The 23,018-nt window shown below is 52.8% G+C and overlaps 1 protein-coding gene across 3 annotated transcripts in view; it reads right to left on the bottom strand.

Moving 5' to 3' along the window:
* Positions 1-20,015, bottom strand: part of HSPA12B (heat shock protein family A (Hsp70) member 12B) — a 65,772-nt gene extending 45,757 nt beyond the window's left edge. Inside the window, exons 1-3 of one of the 3 annotated variants that reach the window (XM_037898428.2) lie at positions 19,704-20,015; positions 18,902-19,016; positions 12,482-12,542 (exon numbers count right to left, since the gene is read on the bottom strand). In XM_037898428.2, the coding sequence (XP_037754356.1) occupies positions 12,482-12,524 (43 nt within the window). In that variant the 5' untranslated portion in view covers positions 12,525-12,542; positions 18,902-19,016; positions 19,704-20,015. The remainder of the gene's footprint in view (positions 1-12,481; positions 12,543-18,901; positions 19,017-19,703) is intronic. The other 2 variants (XM_037898427.2, XM_043544976.1) reach the window with 2 other exon arrangements.
* Between the last annotated feature and the right edge of the window lie 3,003 nt (positions 20,016-23,018).

The following is a 23,018-nucleotide window of genomic DNA, read 5'->3' as shown; positions in this document are numbered from 1 at the left end:
GATTAAAGGATACAAAGTGTATAAAATTGATAAGGGAAGCTAAAGACAACAGGAAAAAAATCCATGGGAGGCAGGGCTAAGGACAATAAGAAAGTTTTTTTTAAAGCATATCAGGCAAAAAATGAATTCTAGCAATGGTACAACCCCATTGCTAGATGGGAATGGTAAAATTGTTAATACTGACACAGAAGAGGCAGATGTGTTCAATAAATATTTCCATTCTCTATTTAGCAAGAAGCAGGATGGTGTACTCCTATTATATTAGGATGAAGTACTTTCCAGTCCATTAGTAACTAAGGAGGATGTTAAAGAGTATCTACGATGGATGAATGTTTAAAAATCAGCAGGCCCAGCTAACTTGCACCCAAGAGTCCTATAAGAGTGGGCTGAGGAGATCTCTGGCCCATTTCTGTTCATTTTAGATAAATCTTGGAATACTGGGGCAATTCCACACGCCCGGAAGAGTGCAAATGTGGTGCCAATATTCAAAAAGGACGAGTGGGATGACTCAGGCAATTATAGGCCAGTTAGCCTGGCATCAATCCCAGACAAAATAATGAACAGTTGATACTGGATTCAATCAATAAAAATTAAAGGATGGCAATACAATGAATGCCAGTCACAATGGCTTTCGGGAACACAGGTCCTGTCAAACAAACGCGATCTCATTTTTGGTAAGATAAGTTTTGTTGATAAAGATAACTGCTCAGATGTATTTTGAGAGGTTTCAGAGTAGCAGCCGTGTTAGTCTGTAGCCGATGAAGTGGGCTGTCGCTCACGAAAGCTTATGCTCCAATACATTTGTTAGTCTCCAAGGTGCCACAAGTCCTCCTGTTCTTTTTGTTCAGATGTAATATACCTAGGCTTTTGTAAGGTATTTCACTTAGTACCACACAACATTCTAATTAAAAAACGAGCACTATACAACATCAGCAAGCACAAGTTTAAATAGATTAACTTCCGGCTAACTGACAGATGTCAAAAAGTAATTGTCCAATGAGAAAGCATCATCAAATGGGGCTGTTTCTTGTAGGGTTCCACAGAGATTGGTGCTAGGCCCAGTGTTGTTCAACATTTTTATCAATGACCTGGAAGTAAGTAGAAAGTCACTGCTGATAAAATTTGCAGGTGACGCAAAGATCAGAGGAGTGGTAATTAACGATGAGGACAGGGCAGACGTACAAAGCGATCTGGATCATTCGGTAACCTAAACTCGTGCAAACAAAATGTGTTTTAATATAGCCAAATGCAAGGTCATACATCTAGAAATAAAGGATGCAGGCTACCCCTCCAGCATGGGGGACTGTATTCTGGACCACAGTGACTCTGAGAGGGAGTCCGGGTCAGAGTGGACAAATAACTCAATGGGAGCTTCCAGGGGAATATTGAATCCCAAAGGGCTAATGCAGTCCTTGGATGGATACACGGGGGAGTGGGCAGTAGGAGCAGGGAGGTGATTTTAGCTCCGCACATGGCGCTGTGGAGACTGATACTGGAATACTGCCTCCAGTTCTGATGTCCACATTGGGAAAGGGGGGTTGAAAGTTGCAGAGGGTGCAGAAAAGAGCCAGAGAAACGATGCAAAGGCTGGAGAAAATGCCTTAGAGTGGGTGATTTCAATTGATCAACCTGCTTAGCTTATAAAAAAGAAGACTGAGGCGTGACTTGATTCTAGTCTATAAGGACCTTCTTTGGGGAGAAACGACCAGGTATTAAAGGGCTCTTGACTCTCGCGGAGGAAAGCAGAACAGGAACCAATGGCTGGACGGTAAATCCAGACGGATTCAAATCAGAAATAAGGCACCGTTTTTTAACAATGCGGGTGATTAACCATTGGAACAAACATGGGTGGCACATGAAACCCCCGTTCGGGGAGGCTAGCCCCCGCCCCTTCTGACTGAGCCACACCCCTACCCTGCCCCTTCCCCCATCGGAGCCCTGAGCTCCCCATGGTGGATGGAGGACCCCCGCCCCAGCCGCCCCAAGTCCCAGCCTGCCAGCTGCCCCAGCCTGCCCCGGCGGGCCCGCCCCAGCTGCTCTGGCCAGTCCGAGCCCCAGGCTGCCAACCCACTGGCCCTAGCCCCAGCCCCAGTCCTCACGGGCTTCGTGGGAGAGACTGAGTGAGGGCGGGAAGAGGAGCAGCGTGGGCAGGGTCCCGGGGGAAGAGTGGGACACAGAAGCGGGGCCTCGAGGCAGAGCGTGGGCAAGGCCACGCCTGCCTGTTTGGAGAGGCTTAGCTGCCCCAGCCTACGATCCCTGCTGCCCCGGGGAACAAACTACTAAGGGACGTGGGGGGTTCTCCATCTTTTGGAGTCTTCAGATCCAGACTGAATGTCTTTCTGGAAGAAGCTTTAGTTTTTAGTCTCAATGCAGGGTACCTGGAGGAACCTCTCTGGCCCGTGCGATACAGACGGTCAGATTAGATGATCGAAAGGCGACTTCTGGTCTTAAAATCTGTGACAGTAAAACTGCAATTTTAGGAGCCCCCGTCCTACGGACGACCAGTTCGACGGTCACGTTTCCAGACGGAAAAGAAAAAGCCACGCAACAAAAGTGACATCGATGCAGGACAAGCTGACATCCCTTCGCATCCCGATGCCGTCGGTGCCTTGAAATGGCTTGGCCGTGGGTTGAGGGCCAAGAAGAGAGCGATGCGGTGTGCCATGCTGCAGGGTATGCGCTTGGCCCACCGTGATCGGAGACGTTCAGCTTTATGAGCTGCCGAGGTTGTGAATTCCTCAAGCCCCAACAGGTTTGTAAAATAGGAGCTCTGTTGTAATTAAAATCGCTGCAACCCCCCCAACACACATACCCAAAACTTGGAAGTATTTGGAGCCCGATGGAGATTTGGCAGCTTGAGGCCATCTCTGGTTATTATGACCCCGTTTTCATGCTCTAAGGTGGAAGGAAAAGCCTGGAAACATGCCCATCTTTGCAAGTACAGGCTGCTCTATCCATTCCTCCATCTCCGGTATCTAGCTCTCCAGCTACTCGCTAGTAGCTAACATTTGTCTCCCGCAACGCAGGAGTTGATGGTTAAAGAAAGAATAATGACTGGTCCCTGCAGAACTGGCCGGTTTGTTTGTCCGCCATCAACTCCAAGCCACCCGTCTCAGCACAGAGTCCGTGCAGATGGGCTATGCCAGCTCTAGGGGGTTTGCTGCTATTTCTGCCCCCTGCCCCCCCAGCCCATCCCTTGTGCGGAGGTAGGTGATGGGCTGCTTTTGCCCACAGGATACGGCTAACCTCCAGCACAGTGAGATCCAGGGATGGTGGGAGCCCCCGTAAGCTCTGTATTCTGGAAGCTGGCCCTCGCCCCTGCAGAGTGACCAGCCACGCCCTGCCCCTGCCTGCCCCTCCACATTGCTCCGGGCGCATGGTTCCAATTAGGAGTGGGAGTTAATCATCCTGCCTGGGAGAGTACTTGCTGACTGACATTCTCCAGCTGTCGGCCCGGGGAGACCAGGGGAGGGGGCGGGGCTGGCTTTCACTTTGCCACTTGGCAGCTGCCCCTGCCAACGGGGTCCGGGGCTGCACTCAGCCCCAGGCTTTGTCTGGCCACGGGCCCGGGCGGCAGAGTACACAGCTGGATCCGGACTCAGCAGTGGCTGGGCTGGGGAAAGGCAGCCACAGAGTTTGGAGTCGAATGGCTATAAAACGGGGCGGTTGGCACCCTAGGTATCTACAACCCTGAAGTGTGATGGCAAATCGGAGCCAGGAGATGCGCCCCGGTCTGATTCCCACCATGCAAGGTGAAGAGTATCCTGTCCTATGGCTCTCCTGATCCAACTAGGCTGAGACTGTTTGCATCTCGGGTTCTGTCCCGTTGCTGCCTGGCTCCATCTAGGGTTGCCAACTTTCCAATCACGCAAAACCGAACATCGCTGCCCCGTCCCTTCTCTGAGGCCCCGCCCATGCCCCGCCCCTTCTCAAAGGCCCCGCCTCCTGCTTGCTCCATCCCCCTCCTTCCACCGCTCACTCTTCCCCACCCTCACTCACTTTCACTGGGCTGGGGCAGAGGGTTGAGGTGCGGGAGGGGATGAGGGCTCTGGGCTGGGCTTGCAAGCTCTGGGGTGGGGGTGGGGATGAGGGGTTCTAGGTGAGCAGGGGGCTGCGGGCTGGGGCAGGGGATTGGAGTGCAGGGGGGTGAGGGCTCTGGCTGGGGGATGGGCTCTGGGGTGGGGCCTGGGATGAGGGGTTTGGGGTGCAAGAGGGGATTCCAGGCTGGACCAGGGGGATGGGGTGTGTGGGGGGGTGAGGGTTCCAGCTGGGGGTTGGACTGGGGATGAGGGGTTTGGGGCGAGGGAGGGGACACCAGGCTGGGCCAGGGGGATGGGGTGTGGGGTCCCGGTGGCGCTTACCATGCCTCCGAGAAAGCGACTGCCAGGTCCCTGCAGCCTCTAGATGCATGAGTTTCCAGGAGGCTCTGCGCGGTGCGTGGTGACTTCACACCTGCAGGCACTGCCCGCCCCCCACAGCTCCCATTGGTCACAGTTCCCAGCCAATGGGAGCTGCAGAGCCGGTACTGGGGCTGGGACAGCATGCAGAGCCTCCCAGTCCCTGGCCGACCCAGCGCCTAAGGGCCGCAGGGACCTGGCGGCTGCTCCAGGAGCTGTGCGGAGCTAGGGTGGGCAGGGAGCCTGTCTTAGCCCCAGACCCCCACTGTGCTGCCGACCGGACTTCTAACGGCCCGGTCAGCTGTGCCAACCAGAGCTGCCAGGGTCCCTTTTCAATGGGACATTCTGGTTGCAAACCGGACACCTGGCAACCCAAGCTCCACCTAGCGATGGGGGGATCCTCAGAGATCTGCAGACCATGATGTATACAAAACAAGACCAACATCTGGATGTGTTAGGGTTGCCAACCCTCCAGGATTGTACTGGACTCTCCGGGAATTAAAGACTAATCTTTAATTAAAGATTATGTCATGTGATGAAACCTCCAGGAAACCTCTAGGAATACATCCAACCAAAACTGGCAAGCCTAGGATGTGTCTCCGACTGCTCTCGCCCTGCTGGGGGAAGGGAACAGCTCGGGCTATGCCCAGCACCGCTAGGCCTGGCTGCGGATCAGACTGTAGGAAGCTTATCTGGGAGTCAGGACGGCAAAAACGTCAAGTTCCAGGAGCTTAGAACCCATCCAAGCAGCGACGCCAGCTTGGGATCAGCAGAAGTTTTGGTTCCAAGGAAGGAAAAAACTTATTTTTTGCTCACTGAACCACATGAGCTTAGCTCCACCTCCTTCCACCGGCCATAGAGAGGCAGTTCTAGTCCAGGGAGGGGCAGTGTGGCGTAGTGGGTAGAACTGCAGGCTGCGGTCTCCTGCGCGGTCATCCTAGCTCTGTGACACTGATTCAGTTTGTGCAAGTCACGCCCCTGCTCTGTGTCTCAGTTTCCCCGCCTGTAATACAACCTCTGTGGCGAGGCTCAACACATTCAAGTTTGGGAAAGTTCTTTAAGCTTTGTCAGAGACTGCCCATGAGCCTCGTGTCCCTGGGGAAGACGCTGACACCCCTTTCCCTGCACCTGAAACCAGATCTGACTCAAGTGTCCCCGGGCAGAAATAAGCGAACAACAAATAAAAGTGCCAAGGAAAACGGCAAGCCTTTGGGAACTGCCTGACGCAGTCAGACACTAACAGCGGTTGCATTTTGGGGGAGCGCTGAATCTACTGTACTTCTGTGGCCACACATTGCCATAGAATGAGTGCTTGAACAATCTGTGATGTAGAATACCTCTATAAGGCAGGGTGGTGCTGGTACCCTTCTTTCATCCATGGGGAATTGTGGCCCAGGGAGCATAAATGCCTCGCCGAAGAGCACGGAACTGAATCAAGCTTTGCCAAGTTTTACGGTAGCACTCTGCGGGCTGGACCGTAAAGTTTCAGTCTCCGTAAAGGCTGCGGGCTGAGAGCTGAGCTCACTGCATGTATCCGTACCGCGAGCTGACAGGTGTCGTGCCTCGCCCAGGTTAATCAGCAGAGCGGCTGCAGAAGCAGATTTTGTACTTTTCTGAACATTGCTCTCGACTCCTTCTGGGATTCGTTACAGACACTCGCTACCGGCTGGGCCTCGAATCACTGCCTGACCAGACACGGCTTCATTCCATTTGTGCCTGTTTTCTAAGTGGGTTTCATTGTTGCCAGTGTCCGGGGCATTAATATTTGATTTTAAACAAAAAGGAAAGTCAGTCAGGACTTTTTAACTTAATGGAAACAGACCAACCCGGTGGGAACTGTGCGGGGGGTCAGGGATGAACCGTTGCTTTGAGAGCTAGAGACACCATGAAACAATTTTGTCTGGTGCGGTGTCTCTCCAAACAAATCGCGTGGCAAAGCGCTGTGCGGGGTTATTGTAAATAATCCAATTGCAGAGCTAAATAAGAAGTCATCCCGGTGGGTGGAGAGACATGTCAAGGGAGAGAGTGGAGTGTCTGCAGTGAGATGGGACTCAGTAAAGGGTCCAGAGGTTGGGGGAGCTGCAGAGAAGAAGATTTTTGCTCCAAGAGGGGGTGAGATTGTGTGATGGGGACGGAGAAGAGGTTGGTTTTGGCCGAGAGAGCAGGGAAGGGAGGACAAAGAGGATGATGGAGCAGGATGGAGCAGGTGGGTTTTCGGAAAGGTGGGCAGCTTCCTGTTGGATTCTGAAAGGAGGAGGCAGCCCGCTAAGGTGGTAAGGACAGGAGTCTGGAGCTCTGCTTCTCTGTGCATGGGAGGAGGTGGGCTGGACACTGGAGAATGTCTGACTGTTTGGAGCACAGTAGCACAGAGATGGCACAACTGAGATCAGGGCCCCACCATGCTGGGCTCTGCACAGGCCCAGTGTGGGAGACAGTCTCTTCCCCAAGCAGCTTGCAATCTAAAGAGGCAAAGGAAAGATCTCCCCCATTTTACAAGTGGAGGGGAAGGCACAGGAAGAGGAAGGCCAAAGTTACACAGGGCATCTATGCCCGAGCCAGGATTGGAACCCAACTCTCCAGAGTCCTACGCTAGCGCTTCAACCACAAAACTCCCTTTCCTTTTATTGCTGGCTGGACAGAGCCAAGTACCTGCAGCTCCCACAAGCTCCGGTGGATGTGGCAGGCTGCGGGGCTACACCACAGTAGGCTGGAGGAAGACACGACAGTGGGCAATGGGCAAGGAGCATGGCTCCTGGGGGACTGGCGGGGACAAGGTTAATATTGCATGAGATCTGCTCTCTGCACCCGTCACTCCTGTTCGCTGGGGTTTTGGCCATGGTAGCAAATGTTTTTTAAATTCCTAGTGGCGCATTAGCTGGTGTTTGTGTCTCCATAAGACACGAGAAGATAGGAGTCTAGTAAAGAAGCCAGCTCAAGGAGCTGCTCCGGTGGCTCCCGCGGCTTTTAGAACTAGCAGCCGCAGCTTCAAACCCTGCCTTGGCCCAGGCTAGCGGGAGAGGAACTAGCCTAATGTTACAGACTGACCCAGATCTGAGCCAAACACAGTCAACCTGAACCTGATCCGAATGTCGAGACATTTTCAGAACCGACCCGACCCCGACACTTCCCCCCCAAGGTTGATCCTCCGTCTGTTCAGGGGGAGACCAGCTGATGTCAAGCAGGACACAAGTAGGTCCCCTGGAGGATGGGCAGATTCTCAACTAGCAGTGCAAGGGTCTCTGAATGGCAGAGATGGTTCATTTCTCAACCTTCTGGCTGGAACACAGATGTCCTCCTGAACGGGGGACCCTGCGCGTTTGGAAAGACAGCCCAGAATAACAAGACAAGGGTCCCATGACCAGCTCCAAGTAACATGGTGGTGGTGGGGAAGCATGTGGTTCCGAATGAAAAAACCCTTCACTGGAAAAGGCCCAGGTAGGGACCATCAAATTGTGGAGGTAAAAGCGTGGTTACGTAGGTGGTGTTGGAGAGAGGGCTTTGGAGTCTTTGATCATGGGATGTTGTTCCAGGAAGAAGGATTGCTAGGAAGAGTTGGGATCTACCTAACGAAGAGAGAGAAGAGCATCTTCACAGGTAGGCTTGCTAACCTAGTGAGGAGGGCTTTAAACTAGGTTCACCGGGGGATGGAGACCTACTCCCGGAGGCAAATGGGGAAGTGGAATACCGGGAGGAACAACAGGGAGGAGGGTGCAACAGGGGAGGTCTCCTGATTCATACTGAGAAAGTAGGGCGATCGGCTAGATATCTTAGGAGCCTATACACGAACGCAAGAAGCCTGGGAAACAAGCAGGAAGAATTGGAAGTCCTGGCACAGTCAAGGAATTATGATGTGATTGGAATAACAGAGACCTGGTGGGATAACTCACATGACTGGAGTACTGTCATGGGTATAAACTGTTCCGGAAGGACAGGCAGGGCAGAAAAGGTGGGGAAGTTGCACTGTATGTAAGGGAGCAGTATGACTGCTCAGAGCTCAAGTATGAAACTGCAGAAAAGCCTGTTGAGAGTCTTTGGGTTAAGTTTAGAGGCAAGAGCAACAAGGGTGAGGTTGTGGTGGGTGTCTGCTATAGACCACCAGACCTGGAGGAGGAGGTAGACGAGGCTTTCTTCAGACAACCAACAGAAGTGTCCAGATCACAGGCCCTGGTTCTCATGGGGGACTTCAATCACCCCGATATCTGCTGGGAGAGCAATACAGCAATGCACAGACAATCCAGGAAGTTTTTGGAGAGTGTTGGGGACACCTTCCTGGTGCAAGTGCTGGAGGAACCAACTAGGGGCCGTGCTCCTCCTGATCTGCTGCTCACAAACAGGGAAGTAGAAGTGGGTGGCAACCTGGGCAGCAGTGACCATGAGATGGTCGAGTTCAGGATCCTGACAAAAGGAAGAAAGGAGAGCAGCAGAATACAGACCCTGGACTTCAGAAAAGCAGACTCTGACTCCCTCAGGGAACTGATGGGCAGGATCCCCTGGGAGGCTATTATGAGTCGGAAAGGAGTCCAGGAGAGCTGGCTGTATTTTAAAGAAGCCTTATTGAGGTTACAGGGACAAACCATCCCAATGCGTAGAAAGAATAGTAAATATGGCAGGCGACCAGCTTGGCTTAACAGAGAAATCTTCGGTGAGCTTAAACACAAAAAGGAAGTTTACAAGAAGTGGAAACTTGGACAGATGACTAGGAAGGAGTATAAAAATATTGCTAGAGCATGCAGGGGTGTAATCAGGAAGGCCAAAGCATAATTGGAGTTGCAGCTAGCAAGGGATGTGAAGGGTTTCTACAGGTATGTTAGCAACAAGAAGGTGGTCAGGGAAAGCGCGGGCCCCTTACTGAATGGGGGAGGCAACCTAGTGACAGATGATGTGGAAAAAGCTGAAATACTCAATGCTTTTTTTGCCTCTGTCTTCACAGACAAGGTCAGCTCCCAGACTGCTGCACTGGGCAGCACAGCATGGGGAGGAGGTGAGCAGCCCTCAGTGGTGAAAGAACAGGTTACGGACTATTTCGAAAAGCTGGACGTTCACAAGTCCATGGGGCTGGATGCGCTGCATCCGAGAGTGCTGAGGGAGTTGGCGGATGTGATTGCAGAGCCATTGGCCATTATCTTCGAAAATTCGTAGCGATCGGGGGAGGTCCCGGCCGACTGGAAAAAGGCTAATGTAGTGCCCATCTTTAAAAAAGGGAGGAAGGAGAATCCGGGGAAAAGGAAAATGGACAGATCAGTCAGTCTCGCCTCAGTCCCTGGAAAAATCATGGAGCAGATCCTCAAGGAAACCATTCTGAAGCACTTGGAGGAGAGGAAAGTGATCAGGAACAGTCAGCATGGATTCACCAAGGGCAAGTCATGCCTGACCAACTGATTGTCTTCTATGATGATATAAGTGGCTCTGTGGATATGAGGAAAGTGGTGGACATGATATATCTTGACTTTAGCAAAGCTTTTGACACAGTCTCCCACAGTATTCTTGCCAGCAAGTTAAAGAAGTATGGATTGGATGAATGGACTATAAGGTGGATAGAAAGCTGGCTAGATTGTCAGGCTCAACGGGTAGTGATCAACAGCTCAATGTCTAGTTGGCAGCCGGTATCAATTGGAGTGCCCCAAGGGTCGGTCCTGGGGTCGATTTTGTTCAACTTCTTCATTAATGATCTGGATGATGGGATGGATTGCACCCTCAGCAAGTTTGCAGATGACACTAAACTGGGGGGAGAGGTAGATAAACTAGAGGGTAGGGATAGGATCCAGAGTGACCTAGACAAATTAGAGGATTGGGCCAAACGAAATCTGATGAGGTTCAACAAGGACAAGTGCAGAGTCCTGCACTTAGAACGGAAGAATCCCATGCACCGCTACAGGCTGGCTACCGACTGGCTAAGCGGCAGTTCTGCAGAGAAGGACCTGGGGATTACAGTGGACGAGAAGTTGGATATGAGTCAACAGTGTGCCCTTGTTGCCAAGAAGGCTAACGGCATATTGGGCTGCATTAGTAGGAGCATTACCAGCAGACCGAGGGAAGTGATTATTCCCCTCTATTCGGCACTGGTGAGGCCAATCTGGAGTATTGCATCCAGTTTTGGGCCCCCCACTACAGAAAGCATGTGGACAAATTGGAGAGAGTCCAGCGGAGGGCAACAAAAATGATTAGGGGGCTGGGGAACATGTCTTACGAGAAGAGGCTGAGGGAACTGGGATTGTTTAGTCTGCAGAAGAGAAGAGTGAGGGGGGATTTGATAGCAGCCTTCAACTACCTGAAGGGGGGTTCCAAAGAGGATGGAGCTCAGCTATTCTCAGTGGTAGCAGATGACAGAACAAGGAACAATGGTCTCAAGTTGCAGTGGGGGAGGTCTAGGTTGGATATTAGGAAAAACTATTTCACTAGGAGGGTGGTGAAGCGCTGGATGGGTTACCTAGGGAGGTGGTGGAATCTCCATCCTTAGAGGTTTTTAAGGCCCAGCTTGACAAAGCCCTGGCTGGGATGATTTAGTTGGTGTTGGTCCTGCTTTGAGCAGGGGTTGGACTAGATGACCTCCTGAGGTCTCTTCCGACCCTAATCTTCTATGATTCGCTGGCCCACAAGACGGTAGTGATGCCATCCCAAGTATGTGCTACATTACAGAAGGCAAGTAGCTGTCAAGCTCTTACACTCTGCAGATCCCTCTCCTGGGCCATTTTCTCTGCATATCTTCCCCCCTCACCCCCCCCTCACACACTCCCTGCCAGGTTCTCAAAATATTCCATGCAGGCAGGACTCTGCGGGGCATGGCTGATCCACAAGCCAAGTGCAGCTGTAGAATATTTCCTATGGTAACATTTTTTATGGTGGCTACAGGCTCTTCCGGCTTGTCTTCAGGCTGTTTATTAACTAGAGACTAAGCCAGGACTGCGAAACTTGGCACAAAAGTTTGAACCCCACTGAAATGTAGAGTTGTCGGCAGCCAAGGCTTGGGTTTGGCCAGGTCTAGAAATTGAGGAGGCTAACTGCAAAATGTGAGTGTGTATAAAACCCTATTGCAGGATATTGGGTTGGTTTGGCTCAGCCCCATCTTTAGAGTCTTCAATCTCTGGCTCTCTCTTTCGAACCACACCCCGCTCAGAGAGCAATGGCTTTGTAACAGAAGAAGGCTGTGTGCGGGAGGCACTGTAATAAAGTGAATGTGTAAAGCTCCGCTCTCCATCCTTGCATCAGTGATGTCAAAGAATTTTAGATGTAAACTCAATCTGTTTAGTTTAACCAAGAGAAGGTTCTGGGGTGGACTTGATCACACGCTGTAAATACTACATCGGGAACAGAAATTTGATAACAGAGGGCTTTTCAGGCTAGCAGACATTGGTACCACAAGATCCAAAGGCTGGAAGTTGAAGCTAGACAAACTCAGACTGGAAATAAGACGCAAAGGTTTAACAGTGAAGGTAATTAACCACTGGAACAAGTTGTGGTGGATTCTCCATCATGGGTCGTTTTCAAATCAAGAGTGGATGTTTCCCTAATTCAGACATGAATTAACCGAGGGCACTTCTATGAAGTGTGTCACAGAGGAGGTCATGCTAGATGATCACATTGGTCCCAGCTGGTGGTATAATCTACGAGGCGCTGGAAAAGAACTACTAGATCACAGCACATTTTGGTGCTCTGACCGGGCTTGTGGGAAGAGCCCTGGGCTCTGAAGCCTCCACCCCTTCCTGTGGGCGACGATTCCACAGCCCAGCAGAACATCTCGCTGTCAGGAGGGTTTCCCTGAGGTTAAGACTAAATTTTCCTTTTCTTAATTTTGTCCCTTTGCTCCCAGGTTTCTTTCCATGGACCACATCCAATAATTCCTTTAACTAACAGCATGCAGCTATCATCCACTAATGCTTGTCTCTACCATATCTAACTACCTAGAAACCTACAATCAAAGTGTTAAACGGGACCGTTAGGGTCATCTAGACTAATCCCCTGCCAAGATGCAGGATTTGTTGTGTCTAAACCTTCCAAGACAGATGGTACCCAGCCTAGGTAGTTACATGGCCCTGACCGCCAGCCCATCTGAGTACCATAGTATCCAACCCACGAATAAGTCTTACCTATCTGGAGAGTGTGCATCCCAGGATCTAGGAAGGTCGACATCTTCACATACCTTCCTGGCTGCAAATTCAGAAGAATGCAGGGGTAAGCATTGTGTCCTGCGTGCATCATGCTCCTGAGATGCCCTTGAGAAGTGTTCACTGCATCCCCCACTAGTGGCTGTTCCACAAAGAGGACAACAGATGACTATCACTGCTACCTAATGGAGTTACTCCTTTAGCTCAGCTGGATGTTGTTTGGTGCTGAAAGTCCTGCGTTCAAGTCCTACCTGAGGATGCAGGTTGTTACAATTGCACTGACTAGTGATGGACCAGTCACCACAGGGGCAGAGAACCTCTAGTGATCAGATGGGAAATCTCAGGACCTTCTGGGTTTGACCCGGCATCCGGACCAGGCTAGGAGCGTGCTGGGGCATGTGTTTCTGAAGCAAAGACACTTAGGACTCGTCTGTACTAGAAAAGTTGCCGTGGTTTGACTAGAACGTGATGAGCACTAGGGAGAGTGATCTAAGGGCGACGCTGCTTTACGGGCGCCCGCGGTGGGGCTTCGCACAGGTTTGACTAGGTCGCTTTGGTAACACCGGTGCAACCCCCCTCGTCGAGAGAAGGCTATAGCTACTCTCAGCCAGAAAGGCATGCCGTGCCCTTGCCCGGCTACCACCTGCTCTGCAGAGCCTGACCCCGCTCCCCACCCCACCCATGGCCTAGGGGCTGATGAGGAGAGCAATCACCCTGGGTGCCAACCACCAGGGGGCGCCGTATCACTGTGTCCGCCCCGCCCTCCCCCCGCTCTGATTGGCCGGTACTTTAAAAAGTATTATTAACATTTTTGTTCGACTGATTGGCTGTGGTGGGGTGGGTGGCATGAGTTGGCTCTGCTACATTGCCTCTCCTGGCCAGGCAGCCCTGCTGCAGCCCTGTGGATCTTCCCTAGGCTCCTGGCCTGGCACTTCTCCTGCCTTGAGGAAAGGAGGACTTGTGGCACCTTAGAGACTAACCAATTTATTTGAGCATAAGCTTTTGTGAGCTACAGCTCACTTCATCGGATGCATACTGTGGAAAGTGTAGAAGATCTTTTTATACACACAAAGCATGAAAAAATACCTCCCCCCACCCCACTCTCCTGCTGGTAATAGCTTATCTAAAGTGACCACTCTCCTTACAATGTGTATGATAATCAAGGTGGGCCATTTCCAGCACAAATCCAGGTTTTCTTCCCCCCTCCCACAAACCCACTCTCTCCCCCCCTCCACAAACCCACTCTCCTGTTGGTAATAGCTTATCTAAAGTGACCACTCTCCTTACAATGTGTATGATAATCAAGGTGGGCCATTTCCAGCACAAATCCAGGGTTTAACAAGAACGTCTGAGGGGGGAGGGGGTACGAAAAAACAAGGGGAAATAGGTTACCTTGCATAATGACTTAGCCACTCCCAGTCTCTATTCAAGCCTAAGTTAATTGTATCCAATTTGCAAATGAATTCCAATTCAACAGTCTCTCGCTGGAATCTGGATTTGAAGTTTTTTTTTGTAATATCGCAACTTTCATGTCTGTAATCGCGTGACCAGAGAGATTGAAGTGTTCTCCGACTGGTTTATGAATGTTATAATTCTTGACATCTGATTTGTGTCCATTTATTCTTTTACGTAGAGACTGTCCAGTTTGACCAAGGTACATGGCAGAGGGTCATTGCTGGCACATGATGGCATATATCACATTGGTAGACGTGCAGGTGAACGAGCCTCTGATAGTGTGGCTGATGTTATTAGGCCCTGTGATGGTGTCCCCTGAATAGATATGTGGGCACAGTTGGCAACGGGCTTTGCTGCAAGGATAGGTTCTTGGGTTAGTGGTTCTGTTGTGTGGTTTGTGGTTGCTGGTGAGTATTCGCTTCAGGTTGGGGGGCTGTCTGTAGGCAAGGACTGGCCTGTCTCCCAAGATTTGTGAGAGTGTTGGGTCATCCTTCAGGATAGGTTGTAGATCCTTAATAATGCGTTGGAGGGGTTTTAGTTGGGGGCTGAAGGTGACGGCTAGTGGCGTTCTGTTATTTTCTTTGTTAGGCCTGTCCTATAGTAGTCCTGTCCTGTCTCCTGCCTTGCTAATCTCTCACCCCCCACCTCCATTTCCCGCTCAGAGCTCTGCCTCACGGCTGCTCAGGACCCCTCTCTGCACCTGTGCTATTCCTACCACCTCCCTCCAGCTGCTGTTTGTCACCCCCTCACACAGGAGACGTCTGTGAACGTTCGCTCTGGGGGAGCCGGGTCAGGATTTCTGACAGCCCCAAGCTATTTTGCTTCGAGACCGTCCCAACTGGCTGGCGATCTGTCTAACATGCCAGCCCCATCCCAGCAAACTGCTCTAGGTCTCCCGTGATGCCTGGGCTGGATTCCTCGCGGGCCACCTCTCTTCAGCAGTTTCAAAGTGCCGGCCATGGACAAAGAAGAGATATTCACGGGAGGAACGGATGAGGAGCGTAGCAGGGGGCCGTCCTGGAGCACCAGAGCTGGGCTTAGGCCGGCTTCCCCCAATAGCCAGTTCCAGTCCTGGTTCACGGAGCCTCTTGGGTCAGGGGGCCCACAGCAGTCTGCTCTCTCCCCTCCTGGCCTCTTTAGAGGCATCCCTCTTATGTACGCTCCAGGCCTGATCTGGCCACATGACCTGCCTATCATGTGATTGTGATACCTGGGGAAGGAAGCTGAAGGAATCACAGGTGGGGCTGGACCCATTACCTCTTAAAGGGGCCAGTCTCCCTGGTCAAGGCACACTGGACTCCTGAGTGGAGCTGGAGAGGGAAACGGAAAAGTGTTTGGGCTGAAAAGTTTTTGATTTTCAGGTTTTTGGCACAAACTTGCATGTTTTCTCTTTAAAAGTTTTCACGTTTTTGTGGGGAAAAAAAAATCAAACATTTGTCAGCCAAAAACTGTTGGTTTTCAGGTTTTGGAAAAAGCTATTTTTCATGCAAAGAATTTTTTGCACGAAAAATATTGATCAGCTGACCTCTTTCATTTTCCTGGCTAACATCCAGGCTTGAGGCTCTGCAGAAAATTAGAACAAATCACGCTGGATGGCTCAGGGGCTACTGGGCCTGCAGATTGGCATGTGCGCCCGCTCCTGAAGCCCCGACCCTGGGCACGAGAACCGGGATTAGCTATTCTGGGCCTTGTCTGAAGCCAAACCCACCCACACACTGATACTCAGGCAGCCAGTTTCCAAGTCCCAGCAGCCCCATGAGGAAAAGCCTTGTGCTAAAAATGGCAGGTACCAAGCCGTTCCCTAAGCAGCTGCATTTCCGCTCTGGCAGCCCCTGTTGCCTTGTAAATAAAACGGTCAATGAAGCAGGAGGGGAAGGAACGAGCCCCATGCGGCCCAGGGATCTAAATCTGCCACCGGGAATAAACTATGAGCAGTAAAAGAGGGGCTGCCTGTTGAAAGCTTACAGTAAGCTGCTTAGAGAAAGCTGGTCTGCAAACTGCAGGACACTCTGGTGAAACGATTGTTTCTCAGGAGTTGAGTAGCTCCTTTCCAACAGGCCCGCCTGCGAATTGCATCCTGAAAGCTCAGCGCGAGGTTCCTCTGGGAAGATACGGCTCCTCCAGACTTGGCAGGTAGCAATACTCTCGCTGCAGCTTATCACGAATTATTGATGGATGTTTGTTCTGGCAACCCCTGCATCCCACATCCATGGAGAGCGTGCAAGGCGACGGACTGGAGCGAGCTAGTCTAACACGTACCGTGCTGGGAGGCTTTAGCCACACTCACTCTCCCCCCATGCAGAAGGGACAAGCAAAGAGAAGATCAGGACAGCGATACAGTTTAGCGGGTTCATGGAGAAGTCCTCTGAGCCCACCCTCCCCACACCACTGCTGGCCACTAACATTCTCCCATTGGCCGAGCGTGAAGCAGTTCTTTCTGGAGCTCGCTGCGGCTGCTTCTGGGTTGGCCAGCAGGGATCGCTCAAGGTGCAAGTTCCGGGAGCTAAGCGTGCTTATTTCCACAAGGTTCCCAACTTCTGCTGATTTTTTTCTCCTGGTGCTTCCCCCCCCCCCCCCCCCCCCCCCCCCGAAAGTGAAGCTTTTCATTCGGATGACAGGGAAACACTTTGTATTTACTCCTGTGCATTGCAGCGTGACAGGACGGGTTAGCAAGGCGGGGAGCTCTCCCACGCCGCTGGGGCAGAGGCCCAGCATAGGCAGGGAAGTGATAAGTTAGCTCCAGCTGGCCTGACTGTCAGGTATCCCGAGGCCTCTTCACACGGCTCCGGCAGGAGCCTCAAAGGGAGAGAAAGCGGCCCCCTGGGAAGAGCTCCCCGGCCAGTGCAGAACTGGCATAATGGCCCTGCTCCCAGCCCCTGAGCAACGGCATGTCATAGTTCTCTGCACGCTGCATATTTTCTGCTTCCTAGGCCATAAGGATTCACCTGCTTAAGATTGTGTCCCCTGCCACAGGGCTGCTCTAAGGGGGTTTAAAGTCCCCTTTTCCCTTTCCCCTTCCGTTCTCGTGCCAGGAGCTCCGTAACGGAGAGCTGGTGCTGCTAGACAGCAGTCGTGCCAGGCTGGCCATCCGAAGGAAGGGCCCTAAACCACAGACACACCACCTGGGCTGTGATCCTCTTGGATCTCATGAAATACACCCGCAGGGTCAGGGCTAGTTCACACTGGGCCGCGAGGGTGCTGCAATGCTGAGTTCTCATGAGGGCGGGTGCTTTCCTCTGAGGCAGTAGCAGACGCAAGGCCCTGGGAGATGAGATCTGAAACCAAGGTCCTGGCCTCTCGTGTCCAATAACCATCTCATGGACTGCCCCTCCCTGCTCTGCTGGGGTACCTCAATCCAGACCTCCCGCACCCCCTGCTATCCCAACCCTGCTCCCCTTTGCTACAGTTCAGCGAATGCATCTCGGCATTGACCGTGCAGCGCCAACTCCAGTCCTGGGCTCCCACAGATCTCCCTGGGTCCCGTGGCCCTCCCCTCTCGCCCACCATCGAATTCCTCTCGGGCAGAGAGCAGCCGGTGGCCAAGCTTCTCGCTATTGACAGACTCGGACGAGACCCGAAAACTCAGGTTCCCTGGGAGCAAAAGCAAACTGGGACCCCCAGTCTTGCAAGGTAGAGGTTGCTGCCTGTAACCCACTGTGGTTGTTACCGGGCCATCAATACCCGCAGGAGGGTGGAGCACCGAGTCCTGTCCCTGGGCTGGGAACTACGTGGTGTCTTTGGACTCTGCAGGGTCCCTCCTTGATCTGCTACCCTCTCTCCACCCGGGGTTGGTTTTATGTCTCTGGCAGAGGCTGACTTGCTTATTGGAGCAGAGACCTGCGGAGGCTGTGGGGTCGGAGACCAGAGGGGGAGGGAGAGACTGCAACTAACGAAGAGTCGCTCCCACTTTCCAGCAGCTTTGGATGCAAGCATGGCTTGTTCCGGGGCCCGCATAACTAGCACTAGCCCTGCCCCTAAGTACTGTCGTTCCTCGTGCGCCCAGCGACGGGGGGGGTGTCCGTGGCAGGAGCCTCACAAGGGGGAAGAGTGAGGTGTTGTCTCAAGGTCTGTCTGGAGGGTAAATGAGGGTTTTCTCTCCGTCCTCTACCAAGCTCCTTACTGGGGAGGGTTCCCTTGTATGCCATACAACATGCATCTGTGAATACACACACGAAACCTCCCATCGCACCTGTGCACGAGCACACTGTCCTCTCCCGCACAATCAGCTACACACAGACACCTCCTCGCACAGTCCTCACCGCGCACCCACCATCTATCTGCACCCACACGCACGCGCCTACCCCACCCACGGTCACCTCCACACAGCCTGCAGCTGTACCCTCCTGCCCCCCCCCAAGTCACGCCAGCTCCTCTACGCACCTGCCCGGCCCAGCACACACACAGACACGTGTGCCCACAGGCCTCACACAGCGGCTCGGCTCCGCCCAGCACGAAGCACCGGGGGATACACCCTCAGAGGTCCTGTCGACACATGGGGGTGCGCAGAATCTGGGAGGGCATGGTCACTCGGGTTGGGCTTTGCCGTGCCGTTAACCTGGGATGTGATAACTCTGCAGGGAAGACATCCCCTTCCCTGAATGAGCCCAGCCCTTCGGCTCTGGAAATCTCAGAAAGAGGGGCTCCTCAGAAGAGCATCCCCACCCCTCCCAGCACTTGCTGCTTTGGATCAGGTTGCAAATAGTTAAGAAGCAACGTTTCTTAGAGTTTTATAGTATTTCTGCTTCCATGGAAACCAGCGAGGGAAAGGGAAGTCAGAGCTGGGTGGGGCAGAAGGGTGAGGCAGCTGGGCTGAGCTCCCGAATAAATCAGGGAATTAGGAGCCACCTCATGCACTAACGAAAGCCATCGCACTGGCAGGGGAGGCATCGTAAGGCACAATTAATCAGTGCGTGATCGTTGTTCTCAGATCCAATACTATGGAATTACCAAGTATTCTTTGTGGAGAAGCTCCTTGGGGCCTACGGAAGTTCAGATCCAGCTGTAGAGTTTGCCCGTCTAAAGTGTTTGATCTCCTGTCCCAATCAGCAAGAATGTCTTTGCCCTGCTGGGACAGAAAAGCCACAAATCCCCAGTGTGAAATTAACCAGGGAATCAGGTTTTCATCGGCCATTTGTTTGAAAACATGTCACTTTCCTGCTGGCAATGACTTTATCCAGCAGAGGCAAGCAAGCAGGACGGCAGTCCACGCCGAGGCGGAGTGGGAATAGACTGCGGGTCTCCCGACACGAACAATTCACAATACCTAGGGCTGGCTGCATACGGTGCTTGGCATCGGCAGAACTCAACACTCTTTGTGGGGGCAGGTAATCGGCACCGTTCCCGTATCACTAAGGCCCAGGTCAGCAGAGCCAGGGCTGAACCCCAGAAATGCAGACTCCTTGTTTGCAGGCCACTCTCCTCCCAGAGGTGGGAGTTGAACCCACAGGTCCTGACTCCCGCTCTGTGCTCGCTCCACATTGCCTCCCAAAGCTAGCAGTAGAAGCCAGGAATCCTGAGTTACAGCCCATCCGAGCATGCTCCCCTCCCCACATTACAGACCACCCTCTGCCCCCTCTCCAGCGCTCCCCTGCGTCTAATGCCCTCTGCGCCTCAATGCACATTTCACGCTGGCGGGCAAGGAGTCCCTTCCCAGCTCCAGCCCGGGTGACTGCCAGCTGCCCTGTCCCAGGTCGCCCCAGCAGCGTCAGCCCCAGCCCAGGGTCTCCCAAAGGGCCCAGCGTATGCTCACCTCTGAGGTGTGGCACAGAGAAGCTTTGATCCCGCCTGTCTGAGCCGATGATGCCGTTAGATCCAGCTGGGCAGCTCCTCCATGCTCAGCTTGTTCCCTGTCAGCCCACAGACCCTCCGAGCTGCCCTCTGCCCCCACACAAGGATTTTCCTCTCGGTCTCCCGGTCCCCCCTTTCTCCCAGCAGACGGTCATGCCAAGAAGGGCTAATCCTGGCCTTGGTGCTTCTCCTCCGACAGCCCACCCCGGCTGCACTTCTGCCTTTCTTTATGGTTTCCTCTCGCTTCCCAAAGTACTTTCCTCCCACCCCCTAGCCCTGGCCCAGCCCAGGCAGTGTTTCAAATTGCAATCCCAGCTGCAGATGTGAGAGGGGAGGAGGCAGGGCTAGCCGTCCGCAGGGACTGAAACCTAAACTCCCAGCTTGGCTCGCGCCAGGGCCTCCCCGCAGCCCCTGTTTGCAGGAGGCCAGAGGCGGGCGGTGAGGGCTCACAGATCCCTTTACAGCCCTTTTCCTTCTCCTTTTGAAGGATCCGCTGGGCGCTGCGCCCTGCTAAGACTGCGGTGGGGCGGGGGGGAAGAGATCGGCCAGTGATAAGAGGCTCCCAACACATCCAGTGGGGCCTGGGCAGCATGGAGATGGGTATGCTAGAAATTGAGGGAGGGATAAAGAGGCTGAGGGTCCAAAGTATCTGTCCATCCCCATGCACCTCTATCCATCCATTCCTCTGTCCATCCATTCCCATGCACCTCTATCCATAGAGCACTTCTATCCATCTGTCCACCTCTCTATCCATCCATCCCCATGTACCTCCATCTGTCCATCTCTCTATCCCTTCATCCCAATGCACCTCTATCCATCCATCCCTCTATCCATCTATCCATCCCTCCATCCCCATGCACCTCTGTCCATCCCTCCATCCATCTCTCTATCCCTTCATCCCAATGCACCTCTATCCATCCATCCCCATGCACTTCTATCCATAGATCACCTCTATCCATCCATCCACCTCTATGCATCCATCCCCGTGTACCTCCATTCATCCATCTCTCTTTCCCTTCATCCCCACGTACCTCTATCCATCCATCTCTCTACCTCTTCATCCCCATGCACCTCTATCCATAGATCACTTCTATCCATCCGTCCACCTCTCTATCCATCCATCCCCATGTACCTCCATCCATCCATCTCTCTATCCCTTCATCCCAATGCACCTCTCTCCATCTCTCCATCCCTCCATCCTGTGCCCCTCACTGTGGCAGTGGCTTGCCCTGTCTAACACAACCACCTGCTCTGCCCCCTGGTGCTGTGTGGTGGGGTCAGGGTAAAGATTTGCACTCTGCCCTCACAGACAGCCAGACTCCAGGCCTGTCCATACCTGCTCAGCATTTTCCCAGGGGGAGGGTGACCTTGCGGTTAAGGCATTGGACTGGGAATCAGGATTTCTGGGTCCTGTTTCCAGCTCTCTGGCTAACTCGCCCAGTGGCCTTCAGCATGTCAATTAAGCTCCGTGTCCCGCCCGCCCCTCTGTACAATGGGGATTATGATATCACCCTCCCAGGGAGGTCATGAGATGGAATTCATCAATGCTGGCAAAGCGTGTGGAGATCCTTGCCTGGGGGCCGGGGTGTGTGTGGGGGGAGGGTAATCATAGACTCAGAGACTTTAAGGTCAGAAGGGACCATTATGATCGTCTAGTCTGACCTCCGGCACAACGCAGGCTGCAGAATCTCACCCACCCACCCACTCCTGCAACAAACCCTTAACCTATGTCTGAGCTGCTGAAGTCCTCAGCTCATGGTTTAAAGACTTCAAGGTGCAGAGAATCGTCCAGCAAGCGACTCGTGCCCCATGCTGCAGAGGAAGGCGAGAAAACCTCCAGGGCCTCTTCCAATCTGCCCTGGAGAAAAATTCCTTCCCGACCCCACATATGACGATTAGCTGAACCCTGAGCATGTGGGCAAGATTCACCAGCCAGACACCCAGGAAGAATTCTCTGTCATAACTCAGATCCCCCCCATCTAGTGTCCCATCACAGGCCATTAGGCCTATTTACCGCTAATCATCACATACTGGATTCAAGACCAGGCTAAGAGCCTAGAAAGAATCCCAGTGTGTCCTTAACACAACAGGAGCAATAAACCAGGCTCCATTTACACCGCACTGTCACGCCTGGGCCGAGATAGGATTTGTTCTCATATGGCAGCAGCATCAAGAGGTCTCTCTCAGACCCCAGGGCTGCACTGTGCCGGGCGCTGCACAAACATGGAACAACAAGCACAAAGGTGCTTGCCTGAAAATGGAACCCGAGGGGGTGATGCAGAGTGGCATTGCCAGCAAAGCAAAGACGGGAGTCAACACAGCGTCTGAGAGGTGATAGGCCATGAAGGGCCTTGAAAGCAAAGGCAAGTAGTTAGATGGGACGGAAAAGGGGGAGCCAGTGGAGGGATGCAAAGAGAGAGGTGACATGGACCAAGCGACGTGCCAGGAAAATGATCTTTGCTGCATCGTTTTCAATGGAAATGTGTGTGGCAAGACTGCATTGGTCAGGGCCAGGGGAGAGGGCGCTGAGTAGTCAAATCGATACCTTTTAAAGAAATTCGATGACAAGTTTGGTTGGTACAGATGAGGGTGCGGATGCAACCGACCTAGATTTCTGTCAGGTGTTTAACTTGGTAGCCCATGACATTTTGAGTAGGAAAATAGAGTGATACGAAAGTCAACATGGCACACATGAAATGGACGAAAAACTAGCTAACATCGGCCTCAAAATGTCATAGTCAATGGGGAATCAGCACTCAGTGAGTGTGTTTTTGGTGGGAGATTAATTCCTGGCCCCGTGCTAGTTAACACTTATCCGTGACCTGGAAGAAAACACAAAATCATCACTGATAAAGTTTGCAGATGACACAAAAACTGGGGGAGTGGGAAATAATGAAGGGGACGGGTCACTGACCCAGAGCGATCCGGGTTGCTTGGTAAACCGGGCGCAAGCAAACAATCTGCAGGTCAACGCAGCCAGATGGAAAGTCACCCACCTAGGAACAAATGGTGTGGGCCACACTTACAGGATGGTGGACTCTCTCCTGGGAATTAGGGATTCTGAAGAGGACTTGGGGGTTGTGGAGTATACATGGGCGGCAGGTATCGCAGGGCAGGGGAGGCGAAGCCTCCCCAAACAACTAGGCGAGGCCCTTCCCACACTCTGCCCCGAGGCCCCTCCTACTTCCCGCTCTGCTCCCATGGCCCCAGCTCAGGCTGTTCCTTTTCCCACCCTTGCTCAGCCTCTCCCCTGAAGCGGGTAGGGGCTGGGGCTGGG

The sequence above is a fragment of the Chelonia mydas genome, chromosome 4 (genome assembly GCF_015237465.2).
Source record: "Chelonia mydas isolate rCheMyd1 chromosome 4, rCheMyd1.pri.v2, whole genome shotgun sequence".
Lineage (NCBI taxonomy): Eukaryota > Metazoa > Chordata > Testudines > Cheloniidae > Chelonia > Chelonia mydas.
This window is presented reverse-complemented; position numbering and strand designations above follow the sequence as displayed.